The 19,829-nt window shown below is 38.0% G+C and overlaps 2 protein-coding genes across 2 annotated transcripts in view; one reads left to right on the forward strand and one right to left on the reverse strand.

The window, feature by feature from the left end:
• Positions 1-1,493: 1,493 nt before the first annotated feature.
• Positions 1,494-11,615, forward strand: LOC108571038 (PAB-dependent poly(A)-specific ribonuclease subunit PAN2). Its single transcript, XM_017933007.1, has 21 exons — positions 1,494-1,731; positions 2,311-2,498; positions 2,735-2,904; positions 2,975-3,095; positions 3,186-3,382; positions 3,471-3,684; positions 3,762-3,898; positions 3,983-4,129; positions 4,244-4,340; positions 6,487-6,720; positions 6,842-7,087; positions 7,520-7,766; positions 8,535-8,714; positions 8,816-8,982; positions 9,440-9,608; positions 9,693-10,212; positions 10,433-10,650; positions 10,721-10,850; positions 10,935-11,156; positions 11,244-11,505; positions 11,601-11,615. Exons 1-21 carry the CDS (start codon positions 1,650-1,652, stop codon positions 11,613-11,615), a joined length of 3,963 nt encoding a protein of 1,320 aa, XP_017788496.1. The 5' UTR covers positions 1,494-1,649.
• A 2,269-nt stretch (positions 11,616-13,884) lies between these two features.
• The window catches only part of LOC108571040 (integrin alpha-PS2-like), a 31,216-nt gene continuing 25,271 nt past the window's right edge, over positions 13,885-19,829 (reverse strand). Inside the window, exons 6-8 of the mRNA XM_017933010.1 lie at positions 18,364-19,266; positions 15,506-17,569; positions 13,885-14,617 (exon numbers count right to left, since the gene is read on the reverse strand). Coding sequence (XP_017788499.1) covers positions 14,525-14,617; positions 15,506-17,569; positions 18,364-19,266 — 3,060 coding nt within the window. The 3' untranslated portion in view covers positions 13,885-14,524. The remainder of the gene's footprint in view (positions 14,618-15,505; positions 17,570-18,363; positions 19,267-19,829) is intronic.

The following is a 19,829-nucleotide window of genomic DNA, read 5'->3' on the forward strand; positions in this document are numbered from 1 at the left end:
AAACGTGTTAAATAATTAAGAAACGAATTTTCGAAAATTAAAGAAAAATTGCATTCCTCGAATCACTCGTTCTATATTTCGAGAGAAATAAATTCGTAAATAAGTGAATTATATTGTAATATTGAACTTTATCCGCCATTGCTCTTTTTCTTATCAAGAGAACGATAAGAATCGTTTCAATTGTCTGATAAATTCCATATTTATCTTTCCTAATGTATAGTTAATTAATATAATAATATTCTTTCTCTTTTTTTAGGTTAAACATCTGTAGAAAACGTCTCGTCTTAATAGATAATCAATTTTTTCGAAATAGGAAAAGAAACAGCAAAGCTCGAACTTCGCTTATTCGTATTTTATGGTATACGATACGACACGATCGTGTGAAAGTAACTGAATGATGATTGTATTTTGGAAAATGCTGCATCACTTTCGAAATGTATTTTCGTAATAATATCTGTATCTCACTAAACAGCGAACACTTCGACACTTTGTGATTTTTCATCGTTTCTCATGTGATATGTAAAATGCTAATTATAAATTGTGACATATATGTGTACATATATCGATGTCTGGTAAATAAATTCTTTCATTCTCTACACGAGTTGTTTCCTGCAATTTAAAGGTTATATAACATCTAACGGTTATTCAAAATATGCTTTGACATACTGAATACAATTTACTAGCGTGATATAGAATTCTTAAATTTCGATACTTACTGCAATATTATTGCAACAAGAATTACAAAATAATTCGTTTTATTCAACAATTTAATGTATAATAAATGTACCTTTTTTTGTCACCATCGAGAAAAAATTACGTAAAAATGGCTTCACGCAAATTCCACTCTAATTGTAAATTACAGGTTGCTAAAACCTCTGTGATCGTAAGATATCGTATTGATTTCAATATCCTAATAACGCGAGTATACGATAGATTTCAAATATTTTTGTAGCTTGGCGCTAAATAGACATTATTTCCTTAGTTTGAATAGCGCGAAACAGATTGCGAGTGAAACCATTTGCAACGTTTAAAATTGAACGAAATTCGGACCTTGCATGTTTTAAATTTGTGAAATTGTAAAAGTACTCAACATTCGTACCTTTTTCTGCGTGATTTCGTCAATCTTGAGTGTTTCAAACGCACTTATTCTCAAATTCACGTCCTAGCTTCGCGCCTCCGCTCCATTGTGCACGACGAATAGACAAACGGTAAAATCTAGTGATTTTCACGTCCTTGCCATTGGCGTTACTGTTTTACGCGCGAAGCAGCAGGTGTCGCCACCTTCAAGGCCATTATACAAGCTTACACGGGTGAAACGCGCAGAAAAGTGGAATCATGAATTAAAGGTACTTCAATAAGCGAGTCGGTTCATGTATCGTGATAAAGCAGTGCAGGAAGTGTTATGCTGTCCATACTATTCATCGTCAAGAGCGTATAGCAACGTGGAAACAGTGAATATTTACAACGAAGTGTTTCGCTTGTTGCACAGTTGCCAAGGCGACTAAAGTGCGTGCGTGCGTGCGTGCGTGTGCGTGCCAGAAAGTGTGCTATGAAAAGAGAACGATCGTCGGGACGACGATTCCACGGCTATCCACGAACGGACGGCAATTCCATGCTTGAAAAACGAACGGTCTGAAGACGGGAATATTATGGACTACCCGGTTTTAGGCCACTACGACCCGTCCGTAGAGGCCACGGCTGATAGCGGCGGTGACGAGCAAGAATTGCTTTGTAAGTACTTTTCATATCTTATTTTAACGTTGTTTCTTTCTTCTGAAGGCGCCAAAAAGCATTCTGTCGCATCGAAGTGCAATCTCTTCGACCGAAGATTCGAAGACTCCGAAAGGCGCGAAACCTCTTCGTTCCGTGACACTCGTTGCTCGAATCATGGTGCGCGATCTGGTGTCCCACTGGCCGTTAGTATCACACGGTATCTTTTGTCTCATTAATTCTTGTCCGGCAATTCAATGAACCGTTATTGGCTACTCCCTCTCCTTCCGTTGTTTTTGAAGCGCGATGCTTAGTTTCGATCAGCTGTTCGACGCCGAACGATCCCGCAAAATTTACGGGTTAAACACTCTCTCCAAATCAGCTGTGACGTTGCTGTTTTGAACGTGAAATTTCGTTTCGCTTGTTGGAGCGCAAATATTAAAGCTTACGTAAACAATGTTAAGAACTATTGTTTATGATAATAATAGTAACCTATACTGAATGTTGAGATGTTATCACAAGTTATGTTTAACCATGTGATTGATAATGTAATAATACCAAGAATTATCATTGTCAATTTTCTCTTATCTCTCATTACAGGGGAAGAATCAAATTATGTTTTACCTGGTGATGAATATGTACCTGCAACAGAACAATTTGGGGAAGACTTTACTGGGGCTGAATTTCATGAAACTCGTACTTTACTTGCTGATGGGGGGGATAGATTTGGAGTTTCCACTGCCACTTTCGATAATGTCGAAGAACTTATGTGGATGGGGAATCAAGGGGTATTGTGAAATTTATTGCCATAGGTGCAGCTAACAAATTATGTGTTTTGTTACATGTGTCAGTTACTTTGTGCAATTCACAGTATTAAAATAGCATTAAAACCATGTTATTTCATTAATATTTATTTAGAAATATGTATTTTTATGAAATTTGTTTGACTATGGAGACTAATAAAGCATCATTTAAAATAGTTACTGAAATGACAAATGCATTGATCAAACACAATGCTTTATAGGGTCACGTGACATCTTATTATGGAGCTGGTTTACAAAAGTATACCTCATTTCAAGTTCATGCTACACAAGAAGTTCGGCACATTCATCCATTAGATGAGGGAATTTTAATCTTGACACAGAGTTTATTAAGATGTCAATTGAGACGTGGCATACCAATATTTACACACATGTATGTTAATTTTGTGTGTTACTCATATTAAATGAGTGAACAGTTTGTGAAAGAGTAAACAATTTTCTAGGTCATCAAATATGATAGACATGCAATGTATGCTTCAAATCTCACCAACAAGATTACTTATGGGGGGACATCAAGAAAAAATAATTGATTTCAATCTTACTCGAGGAAAAGAGACTGGATTAGTGAGTTTCTAGATATGGTGGTAGAACAACATAAGCATATATTCATGAATTAGTACTTATAGGTACTTATAGGTACTTTTGTATTTATAGGTACATGTAGGAGAAAATGGTTGTGCAATTTTAAGGCAGCATAGCAGGCTTATATGTTGTGGTAATCCTGCTGGAAGAATTGATCTCAGGGATCCAAATACATTATCAATAGAACATACATTTGATACCCACAGTGGTTCTCTCAGTGATTTTGATGTTCAAGGAAATTATCTTGTTACTTGTGGTTTTAGTAACAGGTAAGACTCAGAACATCATTGCTATTTTTTCATTAAATATTCTTATAACATTTTAAATTAACATTTTCAATTGTGTTTATGGATTTAGCCGTCAGGGCCTGTCAGTAGATAGATTTTTAATGGCATATGATTTGAGACAAATGAGAGCTTTGAGCCCTGTTACAACTCTGGTATATCCTCTTTTATTGAAGTTCCTACCTAGTTACTCGAGTCGCATAGCTGTTGTATCACCATTGGGACAAATGCAACTTCTTGATACTATATATGCTAATGTGCAACCAGCCATGACATGCTTGTATCAGGTAAATGTTACATGCAATATTTAGAAAGAATAAGATCCCCAAATATATTGTATATACAAATTTTCTTATACCGATAGGTTGCAACTGGTGGGGCAATGATATTGTCATTTGATGTGTCCCCTACATCTCAGTGTCTATGCTTTGGAGATTCAGCAGGTTCTATACATCTTATGTCTACAAATACACCTGAACCCCAATTTAATACATTTTCTCGGTTAGTAAATACAGTTAAGAAAAAAAATTACAGCTACTTTAAGTGAATAAAAATAAAAATAGATGGTTGTTTCCATTTATCTAGGCCAACAGAATTTGCTGATCCAGTTGATTCAGTTCAATCCATATCATTTGGTGATGATGTTACACCACTGAGTACAATACCAATTGTGTATACTGGACATCCATTATTAAGTGATTGGCCAGAAGAATATTTAAAAAAAATTTATAGGTAGGTAATCACAATTTAGAGTTGATCAGGAAAATAAAGAGTAGAAATCTAACATAATGACTATTGCTCACTAGGAAAAAATTAAATCCAAATATATTTTGTATGTTTTCACAGGAAGACACCATCTATTGACACTGAAATACTGCGCACAATGAAGATGCAAGGAACAATAGGTTATGCCCCAAATCCTCAGGCATTTCGCAGAAATCAAGTGAGGAAACAATATTCTCCCACTCTTCTACAATATTCTTCTCCAACTCTCCTAAAGCTCTCCTAAAATCCGAATTTCCTGTTTTCCCTTCACCAAGTGTCTCTCCTGACTTCCACTTAAAATTGTGTAAAATTAATTATGTTGTTCTGAATGTTTAACTTTCTTGTTAGTTATATCACAGTGGTGAGGTGATAGAACACAACAAATTATCGCTACTGAACGTTGTGAATAATCTCCATTTATCTTTAACTTTAAATAGTTTAAATTGTTCTTGAGGAACTATGATCTGTTAGCTTTACATGGAATGCACAATTCTAATTGATTGCAATGATATTCCATATATCTGTTGATACAAATGATGAATTGAATCAGTTATACAGACAATATTAATTACATTGCATACCTAAGGAGTATACTATACTAGTGATTTTACCATAGCTTCGGTGTACAGTCTTCGTGTATAAATTAATGCAATCAATCGGAGCAATATATCGTTAAAAAAAAAGGCGAACTCAATATTGTTGAAGCTTTTAATTTTGTAGAGAAGCCAAAATGATATGATGTGATTTAAGACTGATAACGTTTCGTGATAAATATTGTAGTCTATGAACAACGTTAAAAAAGCGTGATATATTTTCATAAACTAGTCCACAGTAATCTACTAATTTCCTATGTAATAATGTATGAGAGAAAAAGACCTAAATAGGACACTGAACACGTGTACCGATGTAATATTCAGACCTTTTTTTCAATTTTAGTTATTATATACTTCGATTAAAATAATAATGTTTTGTTTATAAAATGGAAAATATTGAGAAAAAAAGCGTGATCGCAAATCTAAGACAAATATATTTACCTGATCTCACTAATATCATTAAACTTAATACAAGTACGGTGTTGTAGATTCTTGTTATAAAATGTAAACGTTTATAACTCTGTCTAACATTGTTCAAGTGTTTAAGAGACAGTTTGTTTAAATGAGAAGTTTTGTAATGTTGGGAAATATTCAATTTTATTTTAAGATTTCATACAACAGTAACACCTTGATGGCTGTGTAAAAATGCAGTTATTGAGGAGCGGTGATTGCATTTGCCTCGATTTCTTCATAAAAGCAATAACGTTTTTACTAACTTTTTGTAACGACTGCGAAATAACACACTAAACGCACGGGCGTATTTGTCAAAGTAATCTATATTTAATGGTTAACAATGCATTATGAGAAAAACCAACTATAATTACGGATTACACGGATATGCAAAAAGACGCATGCTTTAGCTTTACAAAAACGATCCATGCGACATACACGTTAGGGTACAGGGAACTATCTTCAATCCCCCACTTTCTTGTATCCAACCCTAACTTTTCCACGCATCTACTGGGGGACGTTTTTTTTAAACCCTTAGTCATTATATCAGCTGGGTTTTCGTTAGACGGGATGTAACTTATGTCTATCAGTCTTTCTTAGTCCTACTGTTATCTATCCTACTCCTTGAGAAGTCTACTGAACAATGATTATCACAATGCATTCTGCATTCAGATCTAACACTATTAACAGCCACAAAGACACGTGACGTTTCCCCGAAACTGTGTATTTAAATGAAATTTCTTGCGAATCGAGGATTGCGAGGATCGCAAGAATTCCAATAATTTGTCCATCCTTTCATTATCTGAAGTAGCATGAAAAAAAAAGAAAGAAACTTAAATACCATCTACTGCCTTTGATTCCACGCGTTCAAGCACAATGCGTTTGTAATCGTTGCATTTCGTTCCACTTGTCGTTCCCGTTCAATGATTTTTGTGCTCAATAATAGTCTTAGTATACCTAACGCCTACATAGAATATATTTCTCTAAGAATGTAATAATCGAAGTTGTATTTAAGTGAAATAAAGGTTGTAAGACATACACGCAAGCCTAACTTATTGGCTCGGTCCCACGCGTATATTCAATAGGTATTATTTATTTTTTCACGGTCCAAATCGCGTTTCACATTTGCGCGTCCAATTTTATATACAAACATCCGTCGTATATTCGCATAAACCTTTGTATAATTCGCGTTAGACGAGAACCATCCCAAAGAGAGAAATAAAAAGAAAAAAGAAAGACGTTCGATTGATTAAAGAAAAATAAATAATACCTCTTTTGCAGATACCTTACAATTTGGAAAAACGACGGGGTGTAGTCGCAAAGCTTTTCGCGGGTGACTCACGGTCTAAAACAGATGACGGCACCTTTGTGGCCATACCTAAGCGTTATCGTAAAATCGAGGTGAAATACTCACGTCTTGGTTACGACGAGTTCGATTTTGATCAGTATAATCGCACCAGCTTCTGCGGCCTCGAGGCTACACTTCCAAACAGCTACTGTAACGCTATGTTGCAGGTAAGTGCAATCAAATATCAACACATTATGAATCTACAAGAGAAACTTGTTCCTGTTTAAGGGACACTATAATAGTTGTAGGAATTACCAAATATTCATGTCTATATCACGTGTTTTTCAGTTGCTTTATTACTGTGAGCCTGTGAGAATAGCGTTGCTATCTCACTCCTGCCAAAGAGAATTCTGCCTATCCTGCGAACTAGGATTCTTGTTTCACATGCTGGATACATCCCCAGGTTTGCCCTGCCAGGCTGCGAATTTTCTTCGAGCTTTTAGAACGGTCCCTGAAGCGGCAGCTTTGGGACTTATATTGAGCGATCTCCATCCGGAAGCGAAGAGAAAAACTAATTTGATCAGACTGATACAGGTAGGTCTATGGATTCTTGAGTGGAGGATGAAATACAAAGCTATTCAATTGGTCGACGAAATTTGGTTTTAATTGAGCAGCCCTGTAGTCAACTAATAGCTTTTATGCTTAATGCAGATGAATTATTATTATTATTCGCTCTTGATATTAAGCTGAATAAAAAATAAATATGTATATGTGACAATTCGTTATTACAGATATTACTTATTGTATTTGTTGACTCATGTAAATATTGTACTGCTTGTATCACCTATGTAATATATTTTTTATTAATTTTCATTTTCACTCATCTTTCTAATAAGAGAAGTATTTTACTGTTACTTTGTTGTATTTATATATTTAAAAAGAATTAGTATGAATTGAAATTTGAAGTGCTGTTAATGTCCCTTTTTATAAAAATATATTTTTAAACATTACTATATTTTCTTACAGAGCTGGAATAGATTTATACTACATCAAATTCATTATGAAATTTTGGAGACGAGAAAGCGTCAGCAAGAGGAAGAGGAAGCGACACGACTTAAATCAGGACCAAAATGTCAGCCGTTCGTTTACAACGAGCAAGATTTCCCTAGTATTTTGCAGGACATTGGTTCTCGGTACAGGAGTCACGATGTAGAAAGAAAAAGAAGGAGAAAGCAAGAGGGGGATGGTAAATATATGTGGATCACATCGAAAGGTAAACACAATTCACGTGTAACCTTCTCATTGGGCACTCTTTGTGTTTATTTTTCATTTTGTATGTGATTGTTTGTTGCACTTATTTGACCATTCTGTCCAAAGAATACTGAAATAGAATTTAGTTTCGTTTTTGGACCATTTTTCTTTTCTTTATACACTCACGAGAAAAAAGATGTTTTTTTATTTGTATTCTTGGGATGTCGTGGCTACCAAATTTTTATACTTATTTTTTATTATCGTTTGTAACAGAGGCCTCTCGGTTGCTTGTTCGATTTTTTTTTTATGTATTTCATTTATCTTATTCAAAAAATTTTCCGCAAATGCATGGCCTATTTGTAAAAATTTCGCTAGTACCGGCAATGCCTTAATTTTTCAAAGGAATTTGCTTGAATTTTCTCTAAATAGACCCTGTATTCTTGTCAGTAATACAAAAGACGAATTACGGGGACACAAACTAAATTTTTCCAACCAAATTTCACTATATCTTCATAAACAAGAACAAAAAAATAATTAAAAATATAACTTATAACTAATGAAAATCACAATATGTTTAGCATATTAATAACGCATTGCCGATACGAATATTCCCTTGAAATATTTTATTTACCAGGACACTAATGAATAAATCCTCACGAAAGAGTATTATATATACACATTCTTTTTTTTACAAATGTTCTTTATCAACATACTTTATCATAATTACATACCGAACCATCGAGCTCTATTTCTTTAAGAAAAACTCACACGAAATGTTTATTACGGCTAGATAAGAACAGCAAAAAGTCTATTGAAGAGAATGAGGTACGAGACGAAGAGACAGAGATCAGTCGTCTGTTTGGGTCCGAACAAATGCATATACACCGCTGTCTCAAATGTGGGCAAGAAGCTACGAAACATTCCATCATGTTGCTGTGTAACTTAGTTTATCCGGAATTAATGCGTCCTTGTAAGCGACTCTTCAAGCTATACACGTGCTCGATGTGTCACATCGGTTATTATTACACCTTAATCGTATACACGATTCAAACGAATAATTATTCTTTGTAGCAGAGGAGGTTCCGTTTACGAGTGTTCTTGCCCGCAGTTTAAGACCCGAGAAAATTACACCTGCATGGTGTGACAATTGTCAGAAATTTACACCCACTCTCCAATCTCGACAATTGACTAAACTACCTCAAATATTGGCTCTGAACTGTGGTTTAGATACACAACAGGTACATTGAACACGAACGTGAATCGTAATAAAAATTTAGCAGTTTCAACTGGGGGCAGTCATTAAGATCTATATGAAAAAAACGTATTAAATTCATGTTTTTATAATTGAAATTCTTCTAAGTAAATCTTTATACACCAATTATAAAGTATATATTAAAAAGCTGTTTCTTTTAAATGAAAAAAGAAAGATAACCGATATTAAACACAATTTTCTTATTTGTATATCATCTTTCAATAATTCTAATACTCAATACTCAATGTATATTCATTCAGGATTTCTACTATTCTGTTTACCATTTTTTCATTGTTCGATATTTTTAAACAGTTGATAGAGATTCCCACAGCTCACATATTTCTTCTTCATCGTGATCCTTTTATCATGACTGCACCTCGTAGACTGCAAGGATACGCAGTTCCACGATGATTTTTAACGACCGAAAATTATCTTTATTCTAGGATAAATTGTTTTGGCAAGCTCAAATGGACATAGTGGTTCAGAAAGTACTAAGTGGAAAGGAAAGTAGCCCATCTTCGAGTCCCGTCCCCATTACTGTAAAACCATGTCGATACGGTAACAACTGCACTCGAATCGGCTGTAGATTCAGACATGTTGGTAGAGATTCAGGTATTGTAGCCTATCTTATATGTCAAGTAATCTTCTGTTAATTAGCAGTTTTTATAATTTACCTTTACTTAAATTTGTCATTAGAAAATGTATCAACGTCACCAGTTACACCACCGATAACAGCTTCAACGCCAATCGCAACACCGCCTAGTCATTTGTACTATTCTCATTCATGGATTCCACACAACATCGAGATTATGAACAACAGTGGTGAATTGTCCGTGGAAAAGATCAGCACTCCAAAGAACGATTGTAACGAAAGTAGTAAGACCAACGAGGTAGTTGTAGTAGAAAATGGACAGGGTGACAACAAAGTACTAGAGGATCTAGAAATTTCTGGAAAGGATTCCGAAGAGAAAGCGATTGAGAATCATGTTAACGCGGGACCACATAACGAGGTTGCAGAGAAAGACGACAAAATTATCCAGAATTCGGATAAGATAAGCAAAATTCAGTACAGTCTTAGCGCAGTTGTTTGTTACATCGACGACAAGAGTAACGAGGATAGAAGAAATATCGTCGCGTTGTTGCGAGTTGGACCAAATTATCATGAACGATCGGCTGGCAGCGCGGTATCGCAGTGGTACATTTTTAACGATTTTTGGTACGTGAAAGTAATGTTTTCCGGTAAAAAATAGTAACGTAAATAAATTGTAATTCACTATCGATCCCATCTTTACCCATAAGAGGAGTATATTTTTGTATTTTAATACTGAACGTTCAATCATAATTGGACAGCTATTTTTAAAGTTTCTCGAGTCCTTCAAATCTTTACGAAGCCTTCTGTTCTGTATCTAACATGGAAAATTTTATTTTTGATCTAGTATATCTGCAGTGACACCACAAGAAGCTGTTTGGTTTAATCTCGACTGGAAAGTCCCTTGTGTTTTGCATTATACGGCTGTACCAGCACCTGAACCAGCAGCTTTCGTTAGCCCCCTAACCTACGATGTATTCGGTGAAGATAAGTGCATTGCTCGCAGTGGAGGAACAAGGGGCATTACCTTTACCCCATTGACATCCGACGAGATGCCAAAAAAAGGTTAGGTTTAAAAAAAATTTTGTATACATATACGAATTAATAGTAACAATAAGTTAAATTGTTTTTGCAGGAGAATTGGTTGCAATCGATGCAGAGTTCGTAACATTAAATCAAGAAGAGTCGGAACTTCGAAGCGATGGAAAAATGTCCACCATAAAACCGAGTCACATGTCTGTTGCACGTATAACATGTATACGAGGGTATGTGAATTTCTTAATGAATATTAATGGTTTTTTTCGATTAGGTTATTGCAGTTGAATGTATCTTCTGGATTTCTCGAATAGGCAAGGTCCTTTGGAAGGAACTCCGTTTATAGATGATTACATAAGCACTCAAGAGCAAGTAGTAGATTACTTGACGAAATTCAGTGGAATTCAGCCTGGCGATTTGGATGCTAATTTTAGTAGCAAACACCTAACCACTCTAAAGTCGACGTACCAAAAATTACGGTTTCTGGTTGATAACGGTATCATATTTGTTGGTCATGGTCTAAAGAATGATTTTAGGTAACCATTTAATTTTCGTAATTTCAATTCTGTTTCGTTTTTGGTATATAATTAATTTTTCGCACATTTTTCTGCTAATATTTACAGAGTGATAAATTTAGTCGTACCATCGGAACAGATCCTCGATACAGTATTGTTATTCCATTTACCTCATCATCGTATGGTGTCACTGCGTTTTCTCACGTGGCACTTTTTGGGTAAAAAAATTCAGTCGGAAACACACGATTCTACCGAGGATGCTAGAGCTGCTCTTGAATTATATCGAAAATACAAAGAATTAGAGAACTCTGCAAAGCTAGCCGAATCGTTGAAGGAGCTTTACAACGTTGGCAATCAATTACAGTGGAAAGTAAGGATGAATGACTCTTTTCTAACTTTTAACGACATATTATATAACGAAATTTCTTTAAATTAATATCTTCGATTCATTTCGTCTTTTTTCAGGTTCCGGATAGCTGATACGAGGATGACCCTCAGGAAGAAGTACATGATTTAGTCACATCATGCAACGACAATGAAGTTTAGACAATCTCGAAGCATAGTGTATGTCATTTGACAACTACACTCCGAACGAGTATGGTCTATTCTATCGTCATGCGATGGATTAACGAACTTCTCCTGTTTGAAAAAAAGAAGCCAATCATTCGTACGTAGAGACTAGAAGGATTCTGGGGGTTAAGTATGGTGTGATGATGTTGCAAGTGTTTGTTAATGATTACGGGTACAACTACATTGTCATTCGTGTTTAGTATTCTCTTACCTCACGACGCCGGTTCGTGCAAATCATTGAATCGTGTAAACGTAACTCAATCGTCGTCCGTGGATCGTAAATCTTTCAGTTAGCCTTTGCCTACTTGATCATTGTAAATTATCGAGCAAAAGCTTCGAGGAAATGGGAAATTCTTCTTGATCCGTGATTACTCTTAAGGAGAATCGTAACAAAATGTGTGCCACGTGTACAGTGGCAAACCTGTGTACATATTGTTCGATAGCTCATTAGCGTTTTAGAGAGCAGTTTCGATCCTACACACTGTCCGACCACGTGTATCGAATATATTTATTTTAATTTCTCGATGTATTCCAAGCAAAGAAAAAAAAAAACCACACGCAATCCATCCTGCTCGATAAACCGCATCGATAGTATATGTGTATATAATTAACGATTAGTACTTCTAGCAATAATTCTGGACGGGGAATATCTGTACCAGGATAAAAACTTTCATGATTTCCTTTTTTATACATATCTTTTTCTGGGGTATCGACTTTTGTACCATTTTATCCAACGACAGCTCACGAGATGAGGAGAACAAGGAGAAAAAAAAAAAAGTATGCAGATACATTTTTATAAGATTTACTTCATCCCCGTGATGGCTTTCAGTTCGTCTCACGAATCTATACAGGCCGTTTTCGATTGATCGTAACACGAATCGTTGAAAGAACCAGAAATTTTTCTAAACGGTCTTTTTCTACTTCAAGGTTCTCGAAACGCAAGAATACAAAAGAAAAAAAGTAAAAAAATTAAACAAAATGCGGTAGAAATATTTTACAAAACGATTGTACTCATAGATTATTTTTATATACATTTTATCAATGACAATGAGAAGAAGAAAAAAAAAATAAGCGAGAGTGAGGAAGGGAGAGAGTGGAAAAGAATTGTCAAAATCTATCGAACGAAACGAGATTATTGAAGCATATATTTTTTTATATTTGGAACGATTTTTCTTATCATTTGTGCACGACGTAACTTAACACCTTCATTTCAATCTGACAAAAATGATCCATACAGCTGTCGTAGAGAAAACAGTGGCACACAATGTTAATAGCAATCATGCATTTTGTTTTATGTCTACTACTGTTACGTCATTGTGATTTTTTTAATAAACGATTGTATGGAAAATGAATCCTCTTTGCTCATTTTTTAAGTCACCTGATATAAAAACATGGATATTTTTATCGATTTAATTAAACGAAGAAGAAGACACTAAACATATTCTCGATATTTTCAGAGTATGATAAAAAGAAGATTACGAATCCGACCATCTAAAATTTTTAGACACCAAATTAACACCAGTGAAATTCTATCGAATTAAAGAAGATATTCCACTACTTTTTTATACTTTTATTCCGTATAATACGCTATCGAAAATTTATAAAGTTGATGTATGGCACTTATCAACCACGTTAAGAAATAGTTCCTACCTCACCGCTTTCTCAGGAATTGGTTTACCCTCTCTCTACGCATTTATTAATTTTCGTTAGCTAGTTTCTTCTCTGAACGGTTTTTAGCAATACAATTAATAATTTACAAAATTGTACACACATACAACTGGGGCAAGCCCCGGTTTCATGTTAACGGCGCTCTATCATACGTTACATATACATAGAATAATGTAGAAATTTTAATAAATAATCGAGAACTCTCGTTCTCGAGCTCGTTTTAAAGGAAACAAGGAAAGAAAAAAAAATATAAAAAATCGACTGGCCGACGACGAACGAGATCTCCCATCGTCTAAAATCGTAGCCTTTGACCTAGCCGATTGAAACATCTCACCGATGGAGAATAGAATTCATCGATCGCCACTCTAAACGTTCCATCGGAGAAACGTGTAAAAAATATACTGTCGTATATTTACAATACACAATTCGAACTATTCTGCAATTACTCGTGTTTCAGGACATAATTATTATTTGTACAATTCCATCGAATAAAATACGAATCATTCCCCCTTCGATCTCCTTATCTTCGCAGAAATCTCCGATACGAGACGTTTCCCTCGAGAAAGGAAACGTCGTGAATAAATTCCGATTGATGTAAAAAACAAAAATAGAAGAAGAAGTACAATCTACTCATTGTATATAAATAGCAAGACATTTCTGGAGACAATTTTTTCAGCCTTGAAAAAAAGCATCGAGACGATCTGTGCTCGCTGCTGTCGACGAAAGGGCGGCTTAAGTAAATTACAGGTAATTAAAAAAAAAAAAAAAAAATACAATAATAATCAAAACGTCTCCTGACTAGAAACTTGCATGGTCGAGCTGCAGGAGCTGGAAGGAGTATTCAATGGCAGTAGAAAAAAGAATCGCTGAAGAACCTCCTCGCGTTAACATCGCGTTATTTTTTCATCCGAGTAGCTCTTTCCTTGTTCTTCGCTTAGAGATAAAGGCACTCGCGATTTTGTTAATTACAAATTAGTCTCGTTTGCTCGTTCACGGGAACTGTGTTACAGTTACAACGAGCTATACGATCCAACCAGTGCATAGTTTCGTTCCTTCGCGATACTCGAGGAGGATTTAAGGCACTTTCTGGCTTGTTCGTTCGAAAATTTTTCAAATGGATCTTCTCCACTGATCGACTCTTCGTTTGGTTTTCAGTGATCGTCACACTGCGGGAAATGGCCGTTCCTATTCAGTGGCTGCCTCTCTGGCGCGTCCGACGGTCGATTCCTCTTGAAGAACCCGCACTGTGGAAGAAATGATAAGTATCGTTAGCTTTCTACTGTACTTTTTAATTAATTAATTAATTTATTAGCGTGGCGGTTTAGTGTAGACGCGAGATGATATACTTGTCTAACATTCAAATCTTCCTTTTTTTACATATGAAGTTTAATAAAAAAAATAGTTGGACTAGCGTCAAAAAGTTTGTTAATAAAAAATTACAGTAAATTGAAATGGTCTCTTGTGGTAGCTACACATCGTTGTCAGCGCCTTTTACATTTTTGAAAACACTTTTAGAAATTGCTTTTGTCAGTCTTCCAATTTTTCCTTGTCTCCAAAGTGCATCCTTTTAATAATGAACTCTTCAGTTTCAGAAGCAGAAAATAAGTTTAATTTTTCTAATTTAGATATTTGAACTAAACAAGCTAATCTAAATATTCAGCATTTCTTTCAACCATCAGACTACCCAACATACCTAAAAATCTTCTAAAATAACAAATTCTAGCAAATATTTTCTATAGAAAGAAAAATGGCCCAATTTTCCACTCTTTCTGTCTTCAAAAGTGCGTCCTTTTAATCAACTCTACAATTTCACAAGCAGAAAATAAATCTAATTTTTCTAATCCAGATATTAGAACAAATTTTTTGAATTAAACAAGCTAATCTAAATATTCAGCATTTCTTTCAACCATCAGACTACCCAACGCACTTAAAAATCTTCTAAAACAACAAATTCTATAAAATATTTTCTATACAAAGAAACAAATGGCGCAACAGAAGTGTTTCCAACAGCACAAGAGAACATTCAACCGTGTAACCCATTGCAGAAACATCTTCGACAAATAAACTCGACCATCTTCATCAAGTGGACCATCTTACGCCACCGTCGCGCCGCATAATTTGCATAAGCAAACCTTGTGAAGCAGGAAAATAAGCAACAGCAGTATGATCGTTCCAGCACAGGCAGAGAGCACCACGACCCACAGAGGAATAACATCCGGCGCAGATGGCGTCGAACTTGGCTCGACGTTCGTCTTAATTTCGTGGCTCTTGATCACCTGTTCGGCAGGTGTGCCTATGAACGGCTGCTTGGTCACTTGAGCCACCAATTTCGTCGAGACCCTGACTTTTTCCTGCAGAGCCACCTTCTTCAGTGTCCTCGCGTCCACCCTGTATCTAGCCGCGATCCAAACCTCCTGATCCTTCTTCAACGGGCCTAAAACGCATCTGAGCATGACGCATTTGGCCGTCTCGCAAGGACCAACCGGTCCCTGAGCTCTCGGATCGTTCTCATAGTCCGTCTCGCCGGCGAAATCGCTTTCACCCGTTATAGGATCGTTCTCCAGGTCTCTGGGTCTTCTGTGAAGCTTCTCGAACTTCTTGAACTGCTTCACGTCGATCATGTCGCTCTCCCTCTTAATTCTACCGCTCTCCTTCTTAGAATCTTCCTCGATCTCGCGATTCTCCCTTCCGTAAACCCTGCTGGTCACTTTTCTATCCTCCATTCTCTTCTCCTCGTGAGTGCTGCTGTACCTAGACTCGTAGTCCCTCTCTACGTCGCCAGCCTGGCTCGAATCTTCGTTCCAAGATTTGCTGTAACTCTTCGTCTCGTAGTCGTTGCCAGCTCTGCCTGCTTGCTGGCCTCTGCTAGGACCCAAAGTGTAGGTTCGCTCCTCGGTGTAGCTGAAGGAGCCCTGCAGCGGGAATCTGCGACCGTCTTTCAGCACGATGAACCCTTTGGCGGTCGAATCGACCAGAAGTTCGCCCTCTATTCTCAAGAACCTGCTGTCTCTAGGCTCCGAGGACTCGGAAACGTAGCTCTGCCCTCCGAGACGGTTCTGAAGAGGGAACATAGAACCGTCCTGGAACTCTATGTACTCTCTTCCGTCGGCAGACGTTCTGAATCTCCCCATGAACTGAACGTAATGCTTGCCCTGTCTGTCGTACAACTGGTAACCGTCCGTCGACTTCGACAGGGATCCAAATATCCGCTCCAACTCCTGCGTCGAGCTGACGTTGCGCAGCTGAAGCCCGTAGTCTCCTCCTCGAACGGTCTCCTCTCGATCACCGGTGATCAGTTCTCCATCCGCACCGCGATATCCTCCAGAAGTACTGCTGTAACGTCTCTCTTGCTCGAGCCTGTACTCCTCTTCCTTGGTTCTCCTTCGCTCTTCCTCCAGTTGCCTTCTCGTCTCCTCTTCTTCTCGGTGCCTCCTTATCTCCTCTTCCTTTTGTCTTCTTCGGTCCTCCTCGTGCTGCCTCCTCCTCGCCTCTTCCCCTTGCCTCGTTCGTTCCTCCTCCTGCTGCCTCCTCACCTCTTCCTCCTGCCTCCTGTGATAATACAGACGTTCCTCATCCCATTTTCGCTGCATCTGCTCTTGCTGCCTCAACAACTCCTGGTACGTCCTCCTGGACTCCTCGCTCTCGTTCTGATCGCCGTCAGACGTGCGACCTTTCGAGACACCGGTCTCGCCCCAGCGGTTATCCAAGGTTTGAGAATGATTCACGCGGGTTCTGTAGTCTTCTTCCTCGAGGCCTGTCACTCTCGTGCCCAGGCTACTGCCGTCACTCGACCGAAAACCACCGCCTAGAATGCCCGTGTCCCCGGAACCGCCGGATTCCGCGTGAAAAACCATTCCTCTGTTGCCAGCAGTCAGGTCTCCGGCGTTGATCGACCCGGTGCCGGAGTTGTTCTGCGTGTAGGTTGTGATTAGAACGTCTGGTTTGTCCCCGGTGCCGGATAACTGTATTCTTCTGGTCTCGCTGGTGACCACGTTCGACGAGGAGGAGGAGTGACGAGATTTCTGGATGTTCGAACTGTCGCCGCTGTTGATATCTGCCTCTTCTTTCTGGGTTAGCTTGTTTCGGTCTATGTCGAATCCGCGTTGCACGTTGATCGTTCGACCTGAATGGGACTCGTCCAGAATCACTCCGGATGGGTCTGAGTGATGGGAGAACACTCTTCTGCGTTGGTCCAGCTAGAAAGAATGAGGAAGGGGTTTTTTATTGAGAGTTTGAATTAGTTTGGGAGGGTCTGGGTTTCTTTTGGATGGGCGTTTAGGCGATGAAATTGGGGTGCAAGCATCTTGTCGATCGTCTTTTTCTTTGGGATTCAACAAAAATATATTTTTTTAAGAATTTGAATGCATAGTTTGGACCGTTTTGAAAAGATCGGGGTTTTGAAACGAAAGGGCCTGGTTTCCTTTTATTTACATTTAGGCAATGAAAATTAGGGTGCAATCATTATTTGGATCGTTTTGAAAAGATATGTCTTTCTTTAGGCTTCAAAAAAATATTTTTACTACGAATGTGGATGATTTGAGTGATTTTGAAAAGATCTGTGAAGGTTAAATAATTTGTTAATCAATATCTATTCCTAGTTTCAAAATTTAATTATCTAAAAAGATTTTCGTTATGCACATCCTGCTAACTTTAAAAAAAAATCACTGTCTTTTTACAATATATAGCTTCCAGCATAGATTACTTATTAACATTTTTCTTAGTACTTTCGAGAAGTACTTACTACACATTTTATATCAATTTTTGAATTTTTGGTCTCTGAAGTGATCCAATATTTTCGCAACATTAGGTACTCGTTCCTAAGGATACTCTTGCAAGATATTATCACAATCGTAACGAGAAAAGTCTATTAAAGTAGAATTAAAAATGTACTGGTGAAAATATTCTCCCAAAATCAATTTTTAAAGTCCAAAAAATGACCTCCCTAAATTTTTCGTTTCCAAATTCGTCACAACTCGTCTCCAAAACCTACCTTGAGGCTAAGATAATTAGCATTAGCAGGCTCGCAAGCGATCGGTCCGTTGGTCTCCGGTTGCTCCAACAAGTACAACAGCTCATTTCCCGCCAAAGTTTGCGCGGGCCAAATGAGAAAAGCTTCCGCCTCGATCACCTCCGACGGACCTTGATTCCGAATGGTATAATTATGCGTCATAGCTGGTCCAAACTCTGCCTCGGTAGTAGCGTTCGTATCACTGGTATAATTATCCGGATTATAGTACAAATCTTTCGGTTTGCTCTCTCCGTCCACGCGTAGATCGGTCTCGATCCAAATCGGCAGTTTCAAACTGTACGTATTGTCTCCGGTAGTGTACAGATTCTCCGGATTCGTAGTGTTCACGTCCATCTCGAACTCGTAGATCGGCTTCATCCCGTGTGACGTAACTGGTTGCAACAACACCTTGAACTTGACCAATCGATTTTTCTGCAACGGATTGCCGATGTCGCAACGAAGAGTGTTGTTGTTCGATTGTTTCGGCGCGGAACATTGCACAGGTACTCCCATGGTCTCGATCTTCTCCACCTTGATGTAATCGATACCGGCTGGTAGTTTCAAGTTGTACGTCGCCTCGAACGCGTCCTCGCCGATGTTCTGCACGTACACGTCTAGCTCCAGACGTTTGCCAGAGCCCAACAGGTACTTGTGCACGTTCGACGTCACGTTCATCTGGAGATCGGGGATACACACGTTGTCGGAACCGCAGTTCTTCCTGATGGACAAAGAGTCCTTCCTGGACGTCGTCGAGCCGAGAATGGGTCGTAACGCGAGCCTCGGGTCTCTTGGTCGATTGTCGTCGAAGCGCTCTTCCTCCAGGCTCATCCGCATCTCAGCGTCCAGGGATGTAAGCTTGTCGCGAATGTTGGGCGTCACGTACACCTGTACACCGTGAAAGTTACGTATAGGGTGTCTCGTAGAACTGGGTGGAGGTGTGTGTTTAAGATGTTAACTAGAAGTGTGCGAGAACCCGAAAATATGGGGTCAGGAATTTTTTCTAGCATCGGGACGACGAGTTCCCGAAAATTTTGAGATTCCTGATAGTGTCGGGATTCTCAAAGTGTCGGGATTCTCAAAAGTATCGGGATTCTCAAAAGTGTCAGGATTCTTGAAAGTGTCGGGATTCTCCAAAAGTGTCGGGATTCTCCAAGTGTCAGGATTCTCCAAGTGTCAGGATTCTCCAAGTGTCAGGATTCTCCAAGTGTCGGGATTCTCCAAAAGTGTCGGGATTCTCAAAAGTGTCGGGACTTTCAAAAGTGTCGGGATTCTCGAAAGTGTCGGGATTCTCGAAAGTGTCGGGATTCTCAAAAGCGTCGGGATTCTCAAAAGTGTCGGGATTCCTGAAAGTGTCCTGCATGCGGGATTCCTACACTGTTTGTTACGATTTGTGGAATGTATGACATCTGTGTGTCACTGCATTAAATAAGTAAAAATAAGTAAGTCAC

Source organism: Habropoda laboriosa, unplaced genomic scaffold (genome assembly GCF_001263275.1).
Source record: "Habropoda laboriosa isolate 0110345459 unplaced genomic scaffold, ASM126327v1 scaffold96, whole genome shotgun sequence".
NCBI lineage: Eukaryota > Metazoa > Arthropoda > Insecta > Hymenoptera > Apidae > Habropoda > Habropoda laboriosa.

Coding starts and splice junctions, on each gene's coding strand:
- LOC108571038 (XM_017933007.1), top strand. CDS start 1,650: ATGGACTACCCGGTTTTAGGCCACTACGACCCGTCCGTAGAGGCCACG. Junction 2,905..2,974: donor ATACCAATATTTACACACAT/GTATGTTAATTT, acceptor ACAATTTTCTAG/GTCATCAAATATGATAGACA. Junction 3,685..3,761: donor CCATGACATGCTTGTATCAG/GTAAATGTTACA, acceptor TTATACCGATAG/GTTGCAACTGGTGGGGCAAT.